This window comes from Schistocerca cancellata, chromosome 7 (assembly GCF_023864275.1).
Source record: "Schistocerca cancellata isolate TAMUIC-IGC-003103 chromosome 7, iqSchCanc2.1, whole genome shotgun sequence".
Classification (NCBI taxonomy): Eukaryota; Metazoa; Arthropoda; class Insecta; order Orthoptera; family Acrididae; genus Schistocerca; species Schistocerca cancellata.
This window is the reverse complement of record NC_064632.1, coordinates 600,944,525-600,969,677: the sequence shown is the minus strand read 5'-3', so window position 1 is coordinate 600,969,677 and position 25,153 is coordinate 600,944,525. Positions and strand designations below refer to the sequence as shown.

At 43.7% G+C, this 25,153-nt stretch overlaps 1 protein-coding gene across 2 annotated transcripts in view; it reads left to right on the top strand.

The window, feature by feature from the left end:
* Positions 1-25,153, top strand: part of LOC126092026 (uncharacterized) — a 489,900-nt gene that overhangs the window by 134,471 nt on the left and 330,276 nt on the right. For both annotated transcript variants that reach the window (XM_049907420.1, XM_049907421.1), the window contains 2 exons: positions 3,835-4,103; positions 23,291-23,513. In XM_049907420.1, the coding sequence (XP_049763377.1) occupies positions 3,835-4,103; positions 23,291-23,513 (492 nt within the window). The remainder of the gene's footprint in view (positions 1-3,834; positions 4,104-23,290; positions 23,514-25,153) is intronic.

Genomic DNA, 25,153 nt, shown 5'->3' with positions numbered 1-25,153 from the left:
GTTCCTTCCAAGTTTTTAGCTTTCTCTTGTAATACAGTTAAACTCGTGGCTCGCTTAAGGTTAGGGTCCGAGTTTAGCATACCCATACCATGTTCCTCCCAAATCTCCAGACTGGTGATCATCAAATCTTTCGACATGTCCATGTCTCTTTCCTTAAGTTTAATTATTCCAGTGGGCACTGGCTGCTCACTGTCTACCTCCTCTACATGTACAACACTCCTTCGTGGATAACACCACGCTGTATCCCATTCATCATACTCTTTCAGTGGCAAAACTACTTATAACATGTGTTACCCAACAAATCAGCCCCTATGCTTTCCCACAATAGTTTTGCAGTATCTTGCAGTACTTCACTACACAAACTAATCCTTAGTTGCCTTCCATACTGCGTAATTGGCATACCTTTAGCGATGCACGAATCTTCCAGCAGTATGACACTGAAAATTGTTTCCCCTACATGACGTGCTGTCCCATCAAGATTCACTATACGTTGTCCAAGGTCAATTTCAGTACGATGTTCATCTACGCAACCAAACCCTACAGTATCACAGTAACCATCGTGTATATGAGTCCAATGGCTCTAAGCACGATGGGACTTAACATCTGAGGTCATCAGGCCCGTAGACCTAGAACTACTTAAACCTAGCTAACCTAAGGACATAAGACACATCCATGCCCGAGGCAGGATTCGAACGTGCGACCGTAGCAGCAGCGCGGTTCCGGACTGAAGCGCCTAGAACCACTCGGCCACAGCGGCCGGCCATCATGGTGGGCGTAACCGCTTCTTTTCTATGAATTCCAAACTTTCCAGACATATGTTCAATAACTTCTGTTCTATTTGATCCACTAATTCAGTTAAGGCACGTTCCAGCTATGCACACGTTTTAGTTGTGCTGAAATGCACTGGAGGCGCTGGTTGGTGGTCGTGAAGTTCCCATTGTCATGTAACAGCAGTTTACCATTCCATTCCGTGCCTTTGTATCACGCCCCCTACTCTGACTACAAACTCGTCCCCAGTGCCCCAGTCTTCCACATTTCCTACACTGCAGCTGTCGGTAACCACGCTGTACGAGGCCTGACTCTCCGTATTTAGAACATCTGACGTCAGCGGTAAGAATCCCCCTGTTATCGCGCACTTAGCTCACTGGAGGAGAAACTGCAGTAACAGTACGGGCAGCTAGGACGGTGCTGACATAATCCATGAAGACGTCTCCTCTCTTAATGCATCAAACTCATCATGCAATCCCTTTTAACTGACAGCGTTTGTGTCATACGCCATAGCAAAGGCTTAAATGCTTCCATGGTGGTAGCCCTCTATATGTCTGGTTTGATCATCGTAAATACGACAGGAAAAGGACGTAACAGCAATAACAATGTTCCATCCTTCATTATAAAACTTCTGGTCCTTACTCCCGAGCGTTAACCACATGCATGCCTTACATTCCCTGACTTAATGCCCTGGCCTTCAGATTACCACCGAAGATTGGCTTCATGGAGCAATTTAGTCCAACTAGTTACACTTCCCACACCTAATTTGGCAAAAACCAACGTCAGTTTCTTTAGCTTCACCATAAAGTCACTTAAGTCGCTGACTGGGTGCACCATCACAAGTCACACCTCACAATCAACGGTCCAATCCATGTTATTGGACAATGTCCACAGAATAGCATGGGAAAAAGTCAAAAATACTTGGTTCTCACAGATCACGTTGAAATGACGATGCTGGTTGGTGTTCAGCAATGGTGCATGTCGTCACTGGCGTTCTTCTGCCACCAAGTGTAAGGAAGTCAGAGATGCAGTTACTGTTAATTGCCAGGATGTTTGTCTCAGAGTGGCACTGTGTACTTCCGGCTCCTTTGTGGTCACGAAATCAGGAGGGCTCAGTTAGCAGTAACATTCTTTATTTGGAAAGACGCCGATGCAGAGATTGATGGCAGCGACTCACTGGTGTGCGTAGATCTCCGAGCAGCAGTTGCTACCAGGGCAAAGCTCGGGCCAGTTGGAAGTGTGAGTATGCACGGGGGCTGGGTGCTGCTCGAGCGAAGTGGCAGCGGTACAGGACTGACGTCACGTGTACAGCGGACAGCAGCTGGATGTGCTGGGAAGCCGGTCTCTCCCAGTTGTCAGCGAGGCGCGTGCAGGACTGCTAGAAGACGTCCACAGACTAGATCGTGTCGCCCTAGGCGTGATCCCCTCTTGCTGGCACTGGCTAGAGCCCCACTACCATCAGGTCTAACGGCAGTCTTAATTGCGATAGGCCCTTGAATTCGGTCACATAGGTGACGGAGGAAGAGCAGAGTTTGGCCGTGGCATAAGGAAATTTATCTGACCACTGTGGTGTTGCACAATGCTGTGCCAGGAAGCTCACTTACCCAACTCTACACAGGTTGTGAAATGGGCGTGGAAGTGTGTTGCTGGAACGCTATCTACAGCCAAGGTAGCTTAACTATTATTATGTGGCTATGAAGGACCACCGTTAACGTAGACTCGGACTGCAGAATAATGATTTCAAATTTCTGGCTTCGACGCCATGTGACGTCCTTATGATGTCTGGACTGATTGCCATGCACCTCACCTACTGTATACCCACTCAACAGTGCTTCTTCTTTACTTTTCTATAATCTTATAATTACAATCATCCCTCCAAATGAATCAAATTCTCCTTTGTTACTTAGGGATATTGTAAGACTTCATCTAATAAGCAAAATACATATATTCTAACGTAATAGAATTTACATTCCCTGGCTTAATGCCCAGCCTTTCTACATTTAAAACATATCACCGCTGAAGATTGAGCTCACAGAGCACTATCGCCCAACCAGTTACACTGCCCACACTTAAATGGGCACATACCACCATTAGTTTGTGTTTCCCATAAAGTCACACGGTACACTGTCTTATACACAGATTCACTACTGTTGACTATCTGACTCATTACACTAATCTTGCAGAATTGATTAAACCAACATCCTGCCTACTTCATTTCGCTTGCAGTCTTCGACAGTCATCTGCTCAATACAGTAGCCGATGTGTGAAATTCTTTGCTCTTCTCTCTCTCTCTCTCTCTCTCTCTCTCTCTCTCTCTCTTTCTGTCTCTCCGTCCCCTTTCTTATCACGCTCCCTGGTATTTCATACCCCAGGTGAAAGGAAATACAACATTTCAGCCTGTTTTGCTCATAGATACTGCAGAGCAGATGAACTTCAAGCAAAGTTAATACTTCCTAATCCGCAAGCGACTTTCTTAATGAAATTACATATATATGCTGACGTAAAAGAAGTCTTGTACTCTTACATATTATACTGGTGGACCTTAGAGAGTTTATCACTTTTCTTGTTTTGGAATTGATAAGCTTTTCTGTACTGGATTTCCTTTTATGAAGCATTTTCTTACGATGTTGAAGTAGTTATAAGACTACCCCTGTGTCATTTTATTTATTAAATATTTGAAACGAAGAATTGAACAGAAGAAGTATTTGAAACGTTGTGACAAGTGACCTGAAATATGTTTGGAAGGTACCCCGTGTTTTAGGTGTGTCAAAGTTAATGTTAACAATTTGATTTATAATTGTTTAGTAAAATGTACGTTTTCGCAGGTGATAATTATCATATAGGTTTAGAAATATTTTAATACATTTTAAGAAATATTTTATTAATACTCATTATTTATAACACTGGTAAATGTTTATAGCTTACATGAAATATTAGGTACAACACTAGTCTCATACAGCATGTTTACAGTTCAACAACTTCCAGGAAACTGAGTGTCCGGTATTCATCTGAGTTTCGTGGCCGAGTATGTCTGTGTTGTTTCAGAATGACTCTCTCCTGTTTCAGAAATACCTCAGGAAGACCGTTGTGTGGTAAATAATGGCAACTGCTCACAGATATGCGAAACTGTTGGATATGAAACTGTTGGATATGAAACTGTTGGATATGAAACTGTCTGTTCCTGTCGTAAAGGATACAGTCTCACGAGCGCCACTGCCTGCACTGCAGTGTCAGCATGTGACATTGTTCTGTCCGGTACTTCAGGAGAGTTTACTATTGGTAGTAAGCCTTGTCAGTGGCTCATAAAAGCACCAAGACGTCATATCATAGTAATTGTAAGTAGTAAAATGTACTTGTATCTTTTTTAAATATTACAATACTTGGATAAAAATTGTCTTCTACATGCTGTAAAGTTTTGTTGAATTATAACAGCTCAGTAATTGTGATGTAAACCAATTAAACGAGTCACTATTGGAGTCAAATCTATAAGTGACTCAATAGTTTATTATTCTCTTTGTGTAAAACCAATATTAAGGTTATGTTACAAGTATTCTAAATTCACAAATATAGTCTGTGCTTCTGCGCAATACATAATCGCATAATTTTTTAAATTTTTAATTTATTACACTCACACTCTGGTGAGTTTTCTCCTTGACAATGCTTGCGCCTGATGATCAAAATTAAGTTCCACATGAACTGTGACCACTTTAACTTAAAGAGAAAAGTAAAAAGTGTTTTATTCGCTGTACGAGCTGAAAGTATGGCTCGATGGCTAAGTAAGTGTCTGACTTGGGCCCCATGCGGTGCACGCAGGAGGGTACGTTGTACCACTCGCTCTCGTGTTTCACTCGCGGGTGGAGCGAGGGAAAAGCGACTGCCGATACGCGTCTAGGCGTCCACTAATTAAGCTTACATTGTCTTCGACGTCTCTAAACTTCCTCAATAGTGTTTCGCACGAAGAACGTCGTTTTGCTGCCAGGGATATGTATTTTGAGTTCGTGGAGTATTTCTTTGATTCTCGCTTGTTGATCGAACCTACCGGTAATGTTTCCTGAAAGTTTGGCCGTACCTTTTTGTAGCACCCTGTATACCCAGACGCTGTTATGGGTGGCTGTGTGTAAACCCTTTTTTAAAATTTCCGAGACTGAAATCTAAATAAAGTAACGACAGCTACGATGATGAAGGTCATCCAGTTAATATCCCCTATTTTTAATTTATGGCTCTTGGGTTGACATAAACACATATAGTTATTTATGTCGTATTTCAAGCAGGTCTCAATTTCGCAGCTGTTTTGCGCTGCTTGTTTGAAGCACAACTTTCGTTCCTGGCTTGCTACCCGGCACAAGAAACACATCGGCCGTGGAAACGTTTTCGTTCCCGGTGCGAGGATGTCAGGGACTTGGCAACATTGTAGAACATGTCTGGAAGCTCTGCCATAGCGCAGTTGCTTCTTGGAGTGGCAAAGGATTGTCCTGCTAAATTCGCTTGATATTTTCTCGGTCTTTGAATTAAATACTCAGAATAATTTTCACTCATGTTTTGTCATGTAAATCTCAAATGTATGTTTTTAGTCCAGGAAGATCATTCCACACATAAGCGACGAGTAATTTTGCGTTTTTTATCGCAAATTATCTGTTATACTCATCCCTAGGACAATGAGAGAGCAATACGCAACCGCTGTTCGACCGCTAACTCTGTGGAAAGGACGCGTCGCCGTACGGCGAAGGCTGCAGTCCAGCGGGAGAACAACGTCTTAATCTGATCCACGAGACAGGTGCAACCCTTGGGGTTCCTGAAAGTGGCGAATTCTTCACATCAAAGTGGTTTCTTTAATAGCACTCACACCTTAGGCCGTGTCCTACGTGAGCGACAGAAGCGAACGACTTCTGGATACGCGACACTCCAGCGACAAGCACCAACTTCGGGCGACAACCTTGGGTGTCCTGCGTGCGAGCGACCATGTCGTGCTACAAGGTGGCTGCTTTGAGCCAACCAGATGTTTCTATAAAACGGCGTCCTTAACCTGTAGAATACTGTAGCTCGAGAGTAAGGCTACAGAATTAGGTTTACTTAAGAAAATAAAGCGAAAAGGAATGCTGGCATGAAATTTACAAAGGGAGGAATCCCCATGGAGAATTTCGTAAGTATCGTCAAGTACGAAGATCACCAGACAAGTTCTTCGAATAAACGTGAATGAGCAGAGGAGCATTCGACTATCTCATCAATAAATTAAATACAAATGTTTGTTTTTTTAGATGATCAACAACTTTTAACAGCCAATAAATGCGGAGGAGTGACTATTACGTGACTAACTACGCTAAATACAAACATAAGGTCACAGATTGGTAACACCGAGCAATAGCTAGCTGTGGTGTAGGGGTAGATTATACAGTTCATGAATACGTGTGCGTTAAAGTACCTGGGTTCGATACCCCTCTCTTCTTATATTTTTATTGACTCAGTTACGACACCGTATATTAAGTTTCATACATACTGTTTACACTGCATCACTAAGTATATTTTTAAGGTCTTGCCAAAGAACTTGATCTTCACACCTATCCCACTATATCACCCACATTTAATTCCTAATAAAATACAATGGACCATGAAATTTTACAGATATTTGATGTTGCGAACGTAATTCATCAGCAGTCAGTGGTATGGCCAAGCGTTTCAATTACTCTAAATAGTCTGTAAACGTAAAGCTTACAAAATTTTTGTAAAGAAAGTCAAACGTTTTGTGTAATGATTTGTCTAAAAGTACGAAATAAAAAATATTGGGGAAACGTTTGGTGCACCTCATTTTCTGTTCGGGATTTCGAGCATCATTCAAAGACAGGTAGAACGTTTCTCTGATCTACTAATTTCTTTTACACAAATCATTTCATAAAATATTTGACTAATTTCTTCCATTTTTGAATTTCAAGTTTTATTCAGAAAGCATGATCTTACTGACTCCTCGTTTGCCTTCCTAACGTACTTCATTCGAAGAAAGCCTTTTTGACATTTAAATACCGCACCAATGTATCTTTTTATGTGTCAAATAGCTAGGTCTTGAACAGATGATATTTTTGACTCTTCATTTAAAGCAGCTTTTCGTGAAATATTTCAATTTTTCCTCAGATTATTAGTTAAGTTTTCGTTCATTACCCTGTTACTTTCAAGCAGTTAAATATTTTCATGCCAAACTAGACCTCATGCTGGGCACTTCGATACCCCGTTTACCTGTTTGTCTCCCATTGTTTGCCTATGAAAATTACAAAAACGTGTCGAGTGTTAATCATATGACAAAATAGTCCTTTCTGCGTGCTATCATTTCCAAAAATCGTCGTTTCGATATCTTGAACCTTTTATGAGATACGACGATTTTTACGACCACTTGATTCCCGAAGCGCCGAAAAGGCTAGGACGCGACGCGAGCGACCCGTCCGCGGATATAACAACCAATATCTCCAGAGTGAAAAGAGACATCATTCCGGTCTCAACTTTAAATACAATTTAGATATATTGGTTACATTTCATTCGCAATAATGTATGGTCTTAAATGAACTATACGGAAAGTCTACACAATGTGATTTTACGTCTGCAAATTCCTAAAATTTCGTGGAGCCATGGCTCAATTTAGTGCAGCAGAGTAACTATGACGAATAACGAAAATAAATTTTACCTTTATCATTTAAGGATATCAAGCTACACGTTGTGGAAGATTCAAATTTTTTCAGCAAATAGTTTTCTTAAAATCGGATGTTAAGTAATTCATACCTGCCGCCGCATCCACTCCACTGCTTTGTCCAGAAGACACGTGGCTGTCGCTCTGTGTCGCGCATGCTGCAGTGACAAGATTCAAACACGTTTGAATTCAAACGTCGCCAGTTGCAGCGGGAGACAGGCAGCGACACAGATGTCGCTCACTTAGTGTGGTGTGCGTACTGTAAGACCTTCGGTACACACACCATCAGATTATTTGACTTGTCGCCCTAACGAAGTAGTCGAGTGTCAGCAATATGTCTCGTGGTCTGATCGTGGCGTGTTTATCTTCTGACGTTAGGTCAGACAATAGAAATGCCACTTGCACGCTTAGAGTAGCAGATTGACAGTGACCAACTTTAAACAGAACTTGATTAATTTTCACACACATTTATTAAAATAATAACAAGCATAAAAATTACTTAACTTGGTTCTGGATGCTATTTACAATTGACAATCTGAAGTTCCTTTGGTATTGGTACGTTAATCTTATTCTCACATATATCTCTGATACTTCACTAAAGTGTCTATACATTTATCTTCATGGCTATGTACAGGAATATGGTAATCTTATTAGGCGCGGACTGAAACTTGACTATAGACTAGTGCAGACTAATGCAGACTGGTACCGACTGGTGCAGACAAATGCAGACTGGTACAGACTGGTGCAGACAAATTCAGACTGACTAATCGGAGGTCTGTACACTCATTATAATACCTCGCGCGTTCATGTACCACTGCGCGAGTGTGATCCACGAGGAGAAAAGGTTCTACATTAGCAGAAATCTCATTGGCTGTGTTACATATTAATATGCAGATCGGCGGAAGCAGAATATGGTCCGTCTCTACGGCAGCGCCATCTCGTAGTGCGGAGATGGACGAGCGCTGCGCCTGCTGTTGTTGTGCATAGCGGGGCGCGCTCCAGTGGGAAAGTTGTGTACGCGCTGACTACGCGGAACTATGTACACAACACTTAGGACACTTCCATAACTACACCTGCGGTTGTGTTTTGTCGCCTGAAGCTGTCGCGCACTGTTGCACGCTTCTGTCGCTCACGTAGAACACGGCCTTAGTCAGTGCAAATGTTCGAACTTCAGCGACTACCTCCACCGCTCCATTAAATCCAAAGAGCACAAAATGTTTTTTTTTTCGTTTAACGCTATGTTTTCTAACTCATAAACAACGTTGCTCATAACCTTCAGATTGCATAGTTCAAGATGTCGTCATATGCACAATACTAAGAACTCAAGTAAAACTTTTACAAATACACTTATAGGAACTTGTGTACCAACGCGCCGGACGTAATCGCCACGACTTACACACCAACCTATTTTTCTCGGGTAAATTTTGTCTCCAGTGGTCTATTACATGCTTAGCATTCCTCATGTCGTGTGTTGCATGTGCGCGGGTTACTACATTGTTGTTACTGCACGATGTACACTCGTTTTATAGAATATATTTCGCATGAGAACCCAGCTACAATGTTAAACTATCTTGTGTTAGCCAGAGTGACTGCAGAAACATCTCCTGTAGATTGCTATTGGCGATAAACTTAAAACCCAATGCATCGAGATCACCTGGGCTGCAGGTGTTTTATCTAAGGAGCTGAGCTATGGCTGTTTTGAAGGAAATTGTTTTGCTACAGCTCTGCACACCAGCCTCCCCTGTGCAAGACTCTTCTTCTCTGAACAACAAACAACCACAACCATTTATGTGTGCTCTAGCGTTGGTCTCACTGTACAGCCCTCCCCCCCCCCCTTCCAATCTCCGGACCATTTTTAAATTAATCGGACCTGGCGCCTCAGAATGCACGATATTAACATTTTTTATCAGTTAGTGCCATAAAGATTTTCTTTCACTGACACAGTTCACCACGTCTTTATTAGTTGTCTGATGTAATCATCTAACCTTCATCATCCTTCTGTATCGCCATACTGTGAAACGTCTGTTCTCTTTTTATATCTGATGATGTCTGCTGTCCACATTTCGCTTTCCATATGACAGCACGCTGTCAGCCACTGTCTGACAATGCGTTCCTAAATCATAACACATTAAAACCAATATAAAAATGATTATTATATTTATCAAAGTGAGTAGAATATCAGTAGTTGCAACTAATTTTTAGTATTCTTTGCGGACTTAGGAAGCAATCGCAGCTTCTACCTGTTAATGAGTGACTTAGCTTGTTTTAAGTTTATCGCCAATAGCCTTTGTTCTTGAGAGAATTTAATGGACACAGAGAGTTAATCAGTTGTTCGTATTTGTGGCAGAATATCCAGGAGAATTACCTATTTAGAAATTGGAATATAGATTATGTTAATCTGTTTGTTGAGTGATTGTTACAATTTGAACCAATAAATGGAAGGATGTGCGGACTCAAACTAGAGGAAAATTTAAAAATACATCAATAGCGAATGCACATGCACCAACAGAGGAAAAAGTGAATATAATTAAAGAACAGTTCTTCGAAGACTTGGAAAAAGTAGGGTGCGCAGTAACTAAATATGACCTGTAACAGCAGATTTTAATGCAAAGATAGGGGGGAATGAATATCTATATGGAATTTCTGGAAAATATTCACTACACGAAGAAAACAATGAGAATGGAGACTTACTACGCAAATTCGCAGCAAGAAATAATATGATTATTAAAAGTACCTGCTTCCTACACAAAAGGATCCATCTGGGTGCTTGGATGTCTGCAGTCAATGGAGTAGTCGATAAGAATGACCATATTTTGGTGATTGCGCTCCACTACATGTCAGTTGTTGATGTACGGAGCTGCAGAGGACCAAATTGTGACTCAGACCGCTTTATGATAAAATCAGTCTGTCACTAACAAACGGGAAAGATGATGAAATGGAATACTGACAAACTGAAAATCCCTGATGAACTAAAAAAATACCAAGTAACACTAAGCAGAAAGTTGAGCAATGCATAGACTGCAGTAGGAGTAGACGAAAGATGGAGCAGGATTGAAAAAGCCATTAAAGATGCTGCAGAAGAAACAATAGGCATAAGAAGGAACAGAAGAACCGAGGAATGGTTTCACGAAAATTGTAGGTCAGCAGTAGAGGAAAAGAACAGGGCAAGAGGAAAAGCGCTACAGAGTGAAACCAGAAATAATGTTGAACAGTATAGAGAATTAAGGAGAAGAGCTAACAGACTGTGCAAGAGAAAGAAAAAGAGAGTGGACTAAGAAGAAATTTCAAGAAGTAGAGGAGTTAAAGGAACAGAGTGAAATAAGAAAGTTCTATCATGTTGCAGGCAAAATAAAGAACAGATTCCAGCCAGAGATAATGGTATGTTCCTGTAAAAATGGGAAACTGACAAGGGAGGAAGAAAAGATGGTGGGAATATGGGCAGAGTATTTCAAAGGTACACTAAGCATCAGCCTAGAAGATGAAGAGACAGCTGCACGGGAGGAAAGGGTGGAGCTGGAAGTAGACAGTGATACCAATGAGGCAAGAAAGCCAACACTACAAGAGGTCTCCCAGTTTGTGCACAAGTCAAAAAACAATCGAGCCCCTGGGGAAGACAGCATAATTCCTGAAATAATAAAAATTGGCGGTGAGGCTGTAGTAAAGGAATTGCACACATTAATATCAGATATATGGGAAAGAGAAACTATGCCAGATAATTGGAAAACTGGAATAATAATCCATTTTTATAAGAAAGGTGACAGAAGAGCATGTGAAAACTATAAAGGTATAATACACCTAAGCACAGCTTATAAGATCATCACAATTATATGAAACGAAAGGGTAGAGAAGTGTGCCGAAGACAGTACGGGAACAATAGTGTAGCTTTCGACCGGACAAAGGAACAACTGATCAAATATTTGTGATAGGACAAATGATGGAAAAGTTCTATGAGTATAATATACAACTGCATATTCTCCTTATCAATTTCAAACAAGCCTTTGGCAGCATGAACCGGCAAAAACTGTACAGAGTGCTGTAAGAAGTTGGTATATGAGCTAAACTAATAAGACTAATCAGAATGACAATGACAGAGACAAGAGCAAAAGCATAGGTCCTAAGCAGAACAAGTGGAAGCATTGACTTTAATAAAGAAGTGAAGCAAACTGATAGTCTCTCCACTACCCTATTCAACATAGTGCTGCACAGTGTAGTAAATAAAGTCAACAAAAGAGGTACCACGTCCATGAAAACTAGCCAGGTATGTGCATAACCTGATGGCATTACTATAATAGGAAGAAATATCAATACACTCTAAGAAACATACCGGGCAATGGAAACAGAAGCCTTAAAAATTGGCCTCATAGTAAGGAAACAAAGTATATAGTAATGTCACAATAAGAGGCCAGAAGAACCTCTAAAGACCTAAACAGCAATGGGAAAGGTTCCAAACGACTGTTCTCTTGTAAATTCTTGAGAGCTCTAATAACAAAAGATAACAGTATTGGAAAGGCTATGAAGGAAAGAGTACAAGGAGGAAACAGAGCTTACTTCGCAAATATGAAACTTATCAGAAATAGCCTTGTTACAAGGAAAACAAAACCGGTAATATATAACTCACTAGTCCGCCCAGTTATCACATACGGGTCGGAGGTACGGACGTTGACACAACATGAGAAAAATGCACTAAGAACCTTTGAGCGGAAAATACTACGCAAAATCTATGTTCCGGTAAGGGAGGAAGAAGACCTGAGAATACGCTACAACGCAGAGTTACAAGTGTTAATACAAGGGAGGGACATGTAAAATCTGTGAAATCACAGTGAATACGATGGTTAGGACAAGTAGAGAGAATGGCAGAGGATAGAATTTCAAAGAAAATGATGAAAGGTGTGATCCATTCAGGTAGGCGAAAAGGGAGACCTAGAAGAAGACGGATTGACGACGTAATAGTGGATCTCATCAGTATGGGACACCAGGGGTGGAAGAGAGCATCAAACAACCGGGAAATGTGGACGAAGATCTGTGAAGAGACCGAGGCTCACCAATGGCTGTAGCGCTACAGAGGAAGAAGAAGAGGACTGTTTCACAAATTTGAATGAAATTTGCACACGGAGATCCTGTGTGGTGTTGTGCATAGATCGCGTTGCTACACCAAAGTCGGCAATGTGAATCGATGCGGCGGACATTAGTTCGCTCAGCGCAGCGGCGCCCTCACACCAGAGATCGGTATAGTGTCGGGCTAGCAAGAGCTCTGCCCCAGTTTGCGATCTCGCCTGGAGGAGTTGACGCGGTAGCACGGGACTGACGTCGTAGCTAGATAAAGTCTCCGATGGACGTGTTCATTTGAATGTCGAACACTGTATTGCATGAGAACAGTTCGATAATCTGTGCACCGAGCGGTGCTTCAGCAGCCAGTAACAGTTGCACTTATCACGCTGACTCAAAGATCTCTGTCAGAGTTACATAAATATTTTGTTCATTTATGTAATAAAGCTGACTGATGTTTCGTGTGTGATAGTGTGATGAGGCATTTACCAGAGCAATCGAGGGACTCGCAGTTGTGGCCGAACGGAAGTAATTTCCCCTGGTCACAACACCCAGTGTCGCCATCTTCACATGGCGGGTGCACTGACTGCTTGGTTCTCTGGACGTGCTTGTACTTACCTCGTGGCGTAAGTGTGCCTCCTGGTTGCGTTACTCGTGTGGCCTACAGTATTTGTCTGCCTCTCATACACTTGTTTACCTGATTCTAATTTACTACCTGTTGGCCGCTTTTATCAGTGTCGGTCGTCATTCCTTTTCGGCTTTTCGATGTTCTGATATCATAGATATTCGTAGCGGACGTCCCGATCCGTTGCATTGCCTCCTGCTCTTCTGCAACTTCGTGCAGATATTTGGCCGGGAATCGGGCTGGGACGTGCAACATCCTCTTGCCGCGTTACTTTGCTTCGTCCGAAGCTTCTTAATAAGTCATGTCGGCGCGTAATTATTACTGGACGTATGAAGTGCCTCTGGGTATTAAGGCCACTTTCAACGGACAATTCCGAGTTTTGATTAATGAGAGGGTAGAGAGGCACGTTTAAGGCATCCCAGATGTGCTCCAAAACGTTCAAGTCTGGGGAGTTTGGTGGCCAGCGGAAGTGTTTAAACTCAGAAGACTGTTCCTGGAGCCACTCTGTAGCAACTATGGATGTGTGGGGTGTCGCATTGTCCTGCTGAAATTCTCCAAGTCCGTCGGAATAGACAGTCGACATGAATGAATGAAGGTGATCAGACAGGATGCTTACGTTCGTCCCTCCTGTCAGAGTCGTATCTAGACCTATCAGGGGCCCATATCACTTCAACTCCACACGCCCCACACCATTACAGAGTCTCCACCAGGTTGAACAATGCACATGCACGGTCTGGGTATTCCTGAGGTTGTCTCCATACCCGAACACGTCCATCCGCTCGATAAAATTTGAAACGACACTCGTCGGACCAGGCAACATGTGTCCAGTCGTCAACAGTCCATTGTCGGTGTTGACTGGCCTTGCTGAGGCGTAAAGCTTTGTCTCGTGCACTCATCGTGGGTACACGACTGCGTCTTCGGCTCCGAAAGCCCACATCGATGATGTTTCGTTGAATGGTTCGCACGCTGACACTTGTTGATGGCCCAGCATTGAAATCTCCAGCAATTTGCGCTTCTGTAACACTGAAATTCTCTTCAGACGTCGTTGGTCCAGTTTTTGCAGGATCTGTTTCCCGCCGCAGCAATATCGGAGATTTCATGTTTTACCGGATTCCTGATATTCACAGTACACTCGTGAAATGGTCGTACGGGAAAATCCCCATTTTATCGCTACCTCGGAGATGCTGTGTCCCAACGCTTGTGCGGTGACTATAACACCACGTTGAACCTCACTTAAATCTTGATAGCCTGCCATTGCAGAAGCAGTAAACGATTTAACAACCGCGCCAGACACTTGTTGACTTATATAGGCGTTGCTGACTGCAGCGCCATATTCTGTCCGTTTCCATATCTTTGTATTTGAATACGCATGCGTATACCAGTTTCTTTGGCGCTATGGTGTATAAGCCACATTCGTCGTCGCAAATTGCTGTGGAGAAACACTGTGTTCCCAGGAAGTGAGACGTGTCCACAGAGTACAGCACCCGATCCGTGGCAGAATCGTGTGGGAGCCCTGCTTGTAGTCTTCCGGTTGTGGTAGTTGCTTCGTCAGCTGTGACAATGCCGGTGCAATTCTGCAGGTAAGACGCCAAGAGAAGCACATAGGAGTCCTCTGTGCCAAGGTCGGGCACCTGTCACCGACTGTACAGACTATATACACTACTGGCCATTAAAATTGCTACATCAAGAAGAAATGCAGATGATAAACGGGTATTCATTGGACAAGTATGTTACACTAGAACTGACATGTGATTACATTTTCACGCAATTTGGGTGCATAGATCCTGAGAAATCAGTAACCAGAACAACCACCTCTGGCCGTAATAAAGGCCTTGATACGCCTGGGCATTGAGTCAAACAGAGCTTGGATGGCGTGTAAAGGTATAGCTGCCCATGCAGCTTCAACACGATACCGCAGTTCATCAAGAGTAGTAACTGGCGTATTGTGAGGAGCCAGCTGCTCGTCCACGATTGACCAGACGTTTTCAATTGGTGAGAGATCTGGAGAATGTGCTGGCCAAGGCAGCTGTCGAACATTTTCTGTGTCCACAAACGGCCCCTACAGGACCTGCAACATGCGGTCGCACATTATCCTGCTGAAATTTAGGGTTTCGCAGGGATCGAATGAAGGGTAGAGCCACGGGTCGTAACACATCTGAAATGTAATGTCCACTGTTCAAAGTGCCGTCAATGCGAACAAGAGGTGACCGAGACGTGTAAGCAATGGCACCCCATACCATCACGTCGGGTGATACGCCAGTATGGCGATGACGAATACACGCTTCCAATGTGCGTTCACCGCGATGTCGCCAAACACGGATACAACCATCATGATGCTGTAAACAGAACCTGGATTCATCCGAGAAAATGACGTTTTGCCATTCGTGCACCCAGGTTCTTCATTGAGTTCACAATCGCAGGCTCTCCTGTTGTGATGCAGCTTCAAGGGTAACCGCAGCCACGGTCTCCGAGCTGATAGTCCATGCTGCTGCAAACGTCGTCGAACTGTTCGTGCAGATGATTGTTGCCCTGCGAACGTCCGCATCTGTTGACTCAGGGATCGAGACGTGGCTGCACAATCCGTTACAGCCATGCGGATAAGATGCCTGTCATCTCGACTTCTAGTGATACGAGGCCGTTGGGACCCAGCACGGAGTTCCGTATTACCCTCCTGAACCCACCGATTCCATATCCTGCTAACAGCCATCGGATCTCGACCAACGCGAGCAACAATGTCGCCATACGATAAACCGCAATCGTGATAGGCTGCAATCCGACGTTTATCAAAGTCGGAAACGTGATGGTACACATTCCTCCTCCTTACACAAGGCATTGCAACAACGTTTCACCAGGCGACGCCGGTCAACTGCTGTTTGTGTATGAGAAATCGGTTGGAAACGTTCCTGATGTCAGCAAGTTATAGGTGTCGCCACCGGCGCCAACCTTGTGTGGCTACTTCCGTGCCATGACGCGTCGCTGGTGTTATCTGTGACAAAGGCGGACACACCGGCTATTAACTTGGTGGTCATGGTGTTGTGGCTGATCTCTCAATTTGTCTCCTTGGTGTTGAACCGATGAGTGGCATGAACTGTCTGAGTAATTTGTGGAAGACTACGTCCAGGTGATGGGCTGTTAAGACGTTCATAACATCTACCGCTGCAAAGTCCTGAGGGCCCTTGGTGATGGCAATGATCGAGGTATCTGGTGATTCGCGAACCCCGTGCAAAATGTTTTGCGTTAAGATTGCGTGCCCTGAATTGAAGCCAGCTTCTTACGTCTTGAATGTCTAGGAGCCCTTTAGGTGCGCGGTAGGCAGCTAGCAACGCCACGACACCTTGAATGGTTTCCACCACCACCACCGCCGTGGGTTTGATAGTTGGCAGCGTCCGTCTCAGTACTTCTCAGTGGCGGGCTGAGAGTCGGCTCTGTCACGTGTCCAGTTGCATGTCGGCCGTTTCGGTGGCAAACATAGGTAGCTTCATTCGCTCGAAATTTAGACTTCAGGTGAGTTTCGTTTACAAGACAGATGTCGATATGAAGACGACGACATAGATATTTCATACCACGTCCACTTTTACAAGCATGGTTAGTGACAAGCTTCTTGAGGCTTGGGCTGGGTGTTCAGAACTTCCCATTGCTGTTTGGGTTGCTGTTGTTGTTGTTGTTGTTGGCGCTGTTATCTAGCCTCGAACGATGTCTGATGTTAACAGGTCAGAGCTAATTCTCGTAGCGCGTTCGCCATGAGCGGTCTTTTCTGCATTTCCCGTGTTGCGAGACTTGTTTTGCTGTACTCCTCTGTATTTTACATGCGGAGACAGCCACGCCACTCGGAAGTAGCCGAAACGCACACGTTAACTCACGCCGGCTGGCGTGAAGTCTGAAACAGGATACGTAATGAATGCTATAAAGAAAAGTACGTAGCTGATGTAATACTTAACTTTAATCCATCATTGTGGTACATCGCTCTTGACGATACAAATGAGACTCTTTAAATACAAGCACTGTAAGGCTAATGGCGCCTTGCTAGGTCGTAGCCATGGACTTAGCTGAAGGCTATTCTAACTGTCTCTCGGCAAATGAGAGAAAGGCTTCGTCAGTGTAGTCGCTAGCAAAGTCGTCGTACAACTGGCGCGAGTGCTAGTACGGTCTCTCTAGACCTGCCGTGTGGTGGCGCTCGGTCTGCAATTACTGACAGTGGCGACACGCGGGACCGACATGTACTAATGGACCGCGGGCGATTTAAAGCTACCACCTAGCAAGTGTGGTGTCTGGCGGTGACACCACAGAGAGTATATCTAGATGATTGTTTAATTCACCATACATCGCGAAACTGATTTCTGAAACCATTTCTCTAGTGCAGTCATTTCTGGAAGTGAAACTGTAGAGACAAAAATAATGTCTGTCCAACAAATGCAGAAGAGCACTTCCATACTTGATGAAACTAATGAAAACAAGACTCTTACGTGAAATAAAGAGACTGACGTTCTTAAACATGCTACGATTTAATACTTACATTCCGTATTTTTTTGTTTCATTCTGTACAGAAAAGAAATTGATGATTGAAGATGTCATTAATGCTATAGCATTTGATAGCTCTAGACACAGACTAAACTGAAATACATCTTTCGGGTACAAAATCATGGTGGAACTTTGGAAAGACGATCACAGTGTTATGACTTATGGACTTTGAAGTCGTTCATTTCTATAAATACAGAATGTTATCCTCAGTACAAAATAAGTACGTCATGACGAATCGTGGATACGCCTGTGAGTCACATTTGTAATTCAGCAATCGCTGAGATTAATTTGTAATAGGAGAAAGTGAATGAGAAAATCAAATATCTTGACCACGCCACTGAAGCGAGAATCAGCCATACTCTGTCTTCTAAAATAGTATAATGCAGGAAATGGGAGTTAAGTAAACAAAACAATTTGTTGACCTCCTTTCACTAATTTTGTTATTGCTGTATGACCTACGTTTCGGATTATAAGCACATTTTCTAGTACTAAACCGGTCCCAAAACTGAGAAAAAGGAGAAAATAAAACGCCAATTTTTTAAATATATCGATTCTTGGCTTAAACTGTAAAAACTATCTGTGCTGACAATTTTGGCAAATTACATACGAATTTACAAAATTCTGTATGAGAGCATTTATAAAATTCATTACTACATTTACAGTAACTATGACTAAAAATTCCGTGGAGTAGAGATATGCAAAAAATGGTTCAAATGGCTCTAAGCACTACGGGACTTGACATCTGAGGTCATCAGTCCCCTAGACTTAGAACTACTTAAACCTAAATAACGTAAGGACATCACATACATCCAAGGCAAGATTCGAACTTGCGACCGTAGCAGCAGCGCGGTTCCGGACTGAAAGCGCCTAGAACAACTCGGCCACAGCGGCCGGCAGAGCTATACATAGGAATGGATTTTCTGTTAGGTAAATGAAGGCACAAACATTCTTCTTCTTTGTAATAGTTTCAATATTGTCTGACAGGAGTGAATAACTGAATTGACTTTGTTCATCCAGTAATAAATGTGGGGATACAGACATCTTTTTCTTAATTTCTAAGATTTCTAACCGAGAGAACTTTGCACATTTTCCTTGTATGTTTTGGACTTTTATATGTTATGCAATTGTGGTTTTGATTTATACAATGTTTTGGCAAAGGATGGATCTGGCTTCTTTAATCTCGAACGTCCATGTTGCCCTCTGGGTCTGGGGACGTCTGACCTCCCACTCTGTCAAATATATTATATACGATGTCTGAAACTGTGCCTCTAACTGGAATGTGTTGTACAATGAAGAACCAGCCAGTGTTCGTCAAAATTTGTGGAAATGTTCTAACATCATTAGTATTCAATGATCGAACTTTCATTACGTTTGGTTGTCCACTATCAATATCAGTATGAGGTGTGACCCCCAAAGGGTCGAAAACTCCTGTGGAATTGAATCATAAAGCCATCAGATGTCATCTTGAGGAATTTCTTGCCACACGTCAAGATCATGCTTTGTGATGTCACGAAGACTGCTGAAGAAAGGCCGATGCATGGATTATTCTTACGTATATATCGTTATCCAGTACTTCAGGAACTGTGGGAAGCAATGAATTGTACCAGTAACTAATAGTAACTTGCTTTACTGTATGAACTGTAATGGGACCTACCAAATACAGGGTGTTTCAGAAGTGATGGTCAATATTCAAAATTATGACAGGAATGATCGTTCATATCTTAAGAGCTACAATTTTTGGTCTTCGATACTATGAGACAAATCTCTTCTACTGAAAGCGCTTTGCTTTCCGTATTTTGGGAAGTGGTAGTATGGACCAAAACAAGAAAAAAATATCCAGTAAACATGTGTTCTGAAATGTGTACCTTAAAAGTTACGAGCACTTGTTCATTAGAAGAGTTGTGTTTCAGAGTAGTAAAGATAAACAAGTGCTCGTAGCTCTTGAAGCATGCGTTTCAGAGCCCGCGTTTGCTTGACTTTTTTGCTTGGAATGATCATTCCTGTCATACCCCTGAATATTGACCATGACATGTGGAGATATATTCTGTCACTGTCTGAGCTTTGGATCCCTACCGTATCGCAATAATAAGAAACTGATGTGCATAGAGAAGTTCAATATACAGGGTGTTACAAAAAGATACGGCCAAACTTTCAGGAAACATTACTCACACACAAAGAAAAGATGTTATGTGGACATGTGTCCGGAAACGCGTAATTTCCATGTTAGAGCTCATTTTAGTTTCGTCGGTATGTACTGTACTTCCTCGATGCACCGCCAGTTGGCCCAATTGAAGGAAGGTAATGTTGACTTCGGTGCTTGTGTTGACATGCGACTCATTGCTCTACAGTACTAGCATCAAGCACATCAGTACGTAGCATCAACAGGTTAGTGTTCATCACGAACGTGGTTTTGCAGTCAGTGCAATGTTTACAAATGCGGAGTTGGCAGATGGCCATTTGATGTATGGATTAGCACGGGGCAATGGGCAATAGCCGTGGCGCGGTACGTTTGTATCGAGACAGATTTCCAGAACGAAGGTGTCCCGACAGGAAGACGTTCGAAGCAATTGATCGGCGTCTTAGGGAGCACGGAACATTCCAGCCTATGACTCGCGACTGGGGAAGACCTAGAACGACGAGGACGCCTGCAATGGACGAGGCAATTGTTCGTGCAGTTGACGATAACCCTAATGTCACCGTCAGAGAAGTTGCTGCTGTACAAGGTAACCTTGACCACGTCACTGTATGGAGAGTGCTACGGGAGAACCAGTTGTTTCCGTACCATGTACAGCGTGTGCAGGCACTATCAGCAGCTGATTGGCCTCCACGGGTACACTCCTGCGAATGGTTCATCCAGCAATGTGTCAATTCTCATTTCAGTGCAAATGTTCTCTTTACGGATGAGGCTTCATTCCAACTTGATCAAATTGTAAATATTCACAATCAACATGTGTGGGCCGACAAGAATCCGCACGCAATTGTGCAATCACGTCATGAACACAGATTTTCTGTGAACTTTTGGGCAGGCATTGTTGGTGATGTTCTAGCAGCACACGTAGAGTATCCCGTATGAAATCATGATAACGTCTTGATTGGGCCCCATGTTCTTCCACCTACGCTCAATGAAGCACATGTGCCTGTACAAGTACGACACAACATGTGGTTCATGCACGGTGGAGCTCTTGCACATTTCAGTCGAAGTGTTCGTACGGTTCTCAACAACAGATTCGGTGACCGATGGATTGGTAGAGGCGGACCAATTCCATGGCCTCCACGCTCTCCTGACCTCAACCCTCTTGACTTTCATTTATGGGGGCATTTGAAAGCTCTTGTCTACGCAACCCCGGTACCAAATGTAGAGACTCTTCGTGCTCGTATTGTGGACGGCTGTGATACAATACACCATTCTCCAGGGCTGAATCAGCGCATCAGGGATTCCATGCGACGAAGGGTGGATGCATGTATCCTCGCTAACGGAGGACATTTTGAACATTTCCTGTAACAAAGTGTTTGATGTGACGCTGGTACGTTCTGTTGCTGTGTGTTTCCATTCCACGATTAAAGTAATTTGAAGATAAGTAATAACATGGTAAGTAAGCGTTTCCGGACACATGTACACATAACATACTTTCTTTCTTTGTGTGTGAGGAGTGTTTCCTGAAAGTTTGGCCGTACCTCGGGAGCCTCGGGAGGCGGCTGGCCTGGAGGAGCGGCCGCCCGCCGCCACACAGGGCGCTGCCCAGCGGCGGGGGCCGGGCCGGGCCTGGGGCCGCAGTGCGTGAGAGCTGGCTCCCTGATTGAGTGTTAGCCTGATGTCGGCACACCGGTCTCAGTGGTTTATGTGCACGAGGAGCCGCAGATCTCCTGCGTCCTTGCAGTAAACAAGTTCTCGTTCTGCGACTACAGCTGCAAATGAATGCACGGACTTTGTATCAGCGCTAAGGTCACAATAATGTATACCGAGATGATGTATTCTCATCAAGAAAATTAGTAATGTGGGTATTTTAATTTTGGGTGATACTGATAACATACACTGAAGAACCAAAGAAATTGGTACACCTGATTTATATCGTTTAGGGCCCACGCGGGCACGCAGAAATGCCGCAACACGATGTGTCATGGACTCGTCTAACGGCTGAAGTAGCGCTGGAGGGAACTGACACCGTGAATCCTGAAGGGCTCTACATAAATATGTAAGAGTACGAGGCGGTGGAGCTCTCTTCTGAACAGCACGTTGCAATGCATCCCAGAGATGCCCAATAAATAATCATGTTTGGGGAGTTTAGTGGCCAACGGAAGTGTTTAAAGTCAGAAGAGTGTTCCTCGAGCCACTCTGTACAATTATGGACGTGGCGGGTGTCGCACTGTTCTGCTGGAATTGCCCAAATCCGTCGGAATGCACAATGGACACGAATGGATGCAGGTGATCAGACTGGATGCTTACGTAATTGTCACCTGCCAGAGTCATGCCGAGACCTATAAGGGGTCCCAAATCACCGCAGCTGCCCACGCCCCACACCATTACAAGGCCTCCATCAGCGTGAACAGTCCCCCGATAACATGTAGGGTACGTGGATTCATGAGGTTGTCTCCATACCCCTACACGTCAATCCGCTCGATACAATTTGAAACGAGGCTCGTCAGACCAAGCATAATGTTGCCAGTCATTAACAGCCCAATGTCGGTGTTGACGGGCACTGGCGAGGCATATAGCTTTGTGTCGTGCAGTCATCAAGAATACACGAGCGGGCCTTCGGCTCCTAAAGCCCATATCGATGATGTTTCGTCGAATGGTTGACACGCTGACATTCGTCGATGGCCCAACATTGAAATCAGGAGCAATCTTCTCTAGGTTGCACTTCTGCCACGTTGAACTATTCTCTTCAGATGCCGTTGGTCCTGTTCCTGCAGGATCTTTTCCCAGCCGCAGCGATGTCCGAGATTTGATGTTTTACCGGATTCCTGATATCCACGGAACACTCGTGAAATGGTGTTATGGGAAAATCCCATTTCATCGCTACCTCGGAGATGCTGTGTCCCACCTCTCGTGCGCAGCCTATAACACAATCTTAAACCTCACTTACATCTTGATAACCTGCCGTTGTAGCTGCTGTAACCGATCTGACAACTGCGCCAAGCTCTTGGTGTCTCACATAGGCGTTGCCGACCCCAGCGCATTCTGCCTGTTTATGTATGTCTGTATTTGAATACCCATGCCTACACCAATTTCTTTGGCGCTTCAGTGTATACAGGGTGTTATATGTATACAGGGTGTTATAAAGCCAGTCCCAGGCTGGAGAGGGCATCGAACCCTGACCCTTCCACACCAAAGGCAGCGACGTCAGCCATTCGGCTACGGACACGGTCAGCATTAATGTCACCCGCCGGTAGAAAAGAATGCTTAATAGCATCGAAAAATAAATGTCTTGTGCTACGCTATATCATTTATAGGTACATCGAGGCTATAGACCTAAACCTCTGTGTAGGTAAACGCTTCATTAACGTTTACTTAGCCTTAAAAATGTGGAAGCTTCTTTATTACACTGTTAGTACCTCATCTTTTCCCATCTTCCGTCTTAAAATGAGACATTTCTTCCTTTTACCTCTCTTTGTGCCATTTAAGGTGATGTCTGTGTGTTTTTGCGGGTATTTGTTTTTTTCAGACACTTCATGGAATGACTGATTACGAGGACTATTACACTCACACCACCACACCTTTTGGGGAAATATACGACGGAAATTCTACTGAAGGAAATGTAATTACTCGTATCCGCCGCGGTATGAGTAAAACTGTTCTCAGAAGCTCTGGTCCATATGTGCTCATCAAAAGCCTTGAGGAATGGGATAGCTATCGGTACCTCGAACTACGTGTTTCATATGTGACAGGTATGTCGACTACTGCATCAATGCGATTGCAGAAGGTTTTGGTATAATATCTTCACACGGAAATATTCACTCACTTACAGTCGGCATTTTTGCGAACGAGGAATGTGAATGTATTTAGTGTTAATAATCAAATGTAGGGATATATCTATTAATGAGAGAAAGTAATCTACTAGTTAAAAAAATTAGAAAAATGGAATTATGTCTTCATGGTATGGAATGTTTTTATAAATTAAACAGGATGAATTTCTGTTCTAATCGTAAGTTTTCTACCTATCTGTCACCCTGAATGTTATAAAAAACACATTCTATTATAGAGATCAGCATTTTTTCACAATAAGTGAAGGAACGTCTTTAGATGGAGCCAAGAGACACCACTTACAAGAAAATAAACGTAAGTCAGAGCTATAAAGTTACAACAACAATGGGAAAATACACTACTGGCCATCAAAATTGCTACACCACGAAGATCACGTGCTACGGACGTGAAATTTAACCGACAGGAAGAAGATGCTGTGATATGCAAATGATTAGCTTGTCAGAGCATTCACACAAGGTTGGCGCCTGTGGCGACACCTACAACGTGCTGACATCAGGAAAGTTTCCAACCGATTTCTCATACACAAACAGCAGTTGACCGGCGTTGCCTGGTGAAACGTTGTTGTGATGCCTCGTGTAAGGAGGAGAAATGCGTACCGTCACGTTTATGACTTTGATAAAGGTCGGATTGTACCCTATCGCGATTGAGGATTATCGTATCGCTACATTGTTGCTCGCGTTCGTCGAGATCCAATGACTGTTAGCATAATATGCAATCGGTGGGTTCAGGAGGGTAATACGGAACGCCGTGCTGGATCCCAACGGCCTCGTATCACTAGCAGTCGAGATGACAGGCATCTTATCCGCGCGGCTGTAATGAATCGTGCAGCCACGTCTCGATCCCTGAGTCATCAGATGGGGACGTATGCAAGACAACTACCATCCGCACGAACAGTTCGACGACGTTTGCAGCAGCATGGACTATCAGATACCATGGCTGCGGTTACCCTTGAAGCTGCTTCACAGACAGGAGTGCCTGCGATGGTGTACTCAACGACGACCCTGTGTGCACGAATGGCAAAACGTCATTTTTTCGGGTGAATCCAGGTTCTGTTTACAGCATCATGATGGTCGCATCCGAGTTTGGCGACATCGCTGTGAACGCAAATTGAAAGCGTGTATTCGTCATCGCCATACTGGCGTATCACCCGGCGTGATGGTATGTGGTGCCATTGGTTACCTCTTGTTTACATTGACAGCATTTTGTACAGTGGACGTTACATTTGATATGTGTTACGGCCCGTGGCTCTACCCTTTATTCGATCCCTGCGAAACCCTACATTTCAGCAGGATAATGCACGACCACATGTTGCAGGTTCTATAGGGGCCGTTTGTGGACACAGAAAATGTTCGACTGCTGCCCTGGCCAGCACATTCTCCAGATCTCTCATCTATTGAAAACGTCTGGTCAATGGTGGCCCAGCAACTGGCTCGTCACAATACGCCAGTCGCTACTCTTCATGAACTGTGGTATCGTGTTGAAGCTGCATGGGCAGCTGTACCTGTACACGCCATCCAAGCTCTGTTTGACTCAATGCCCAAGC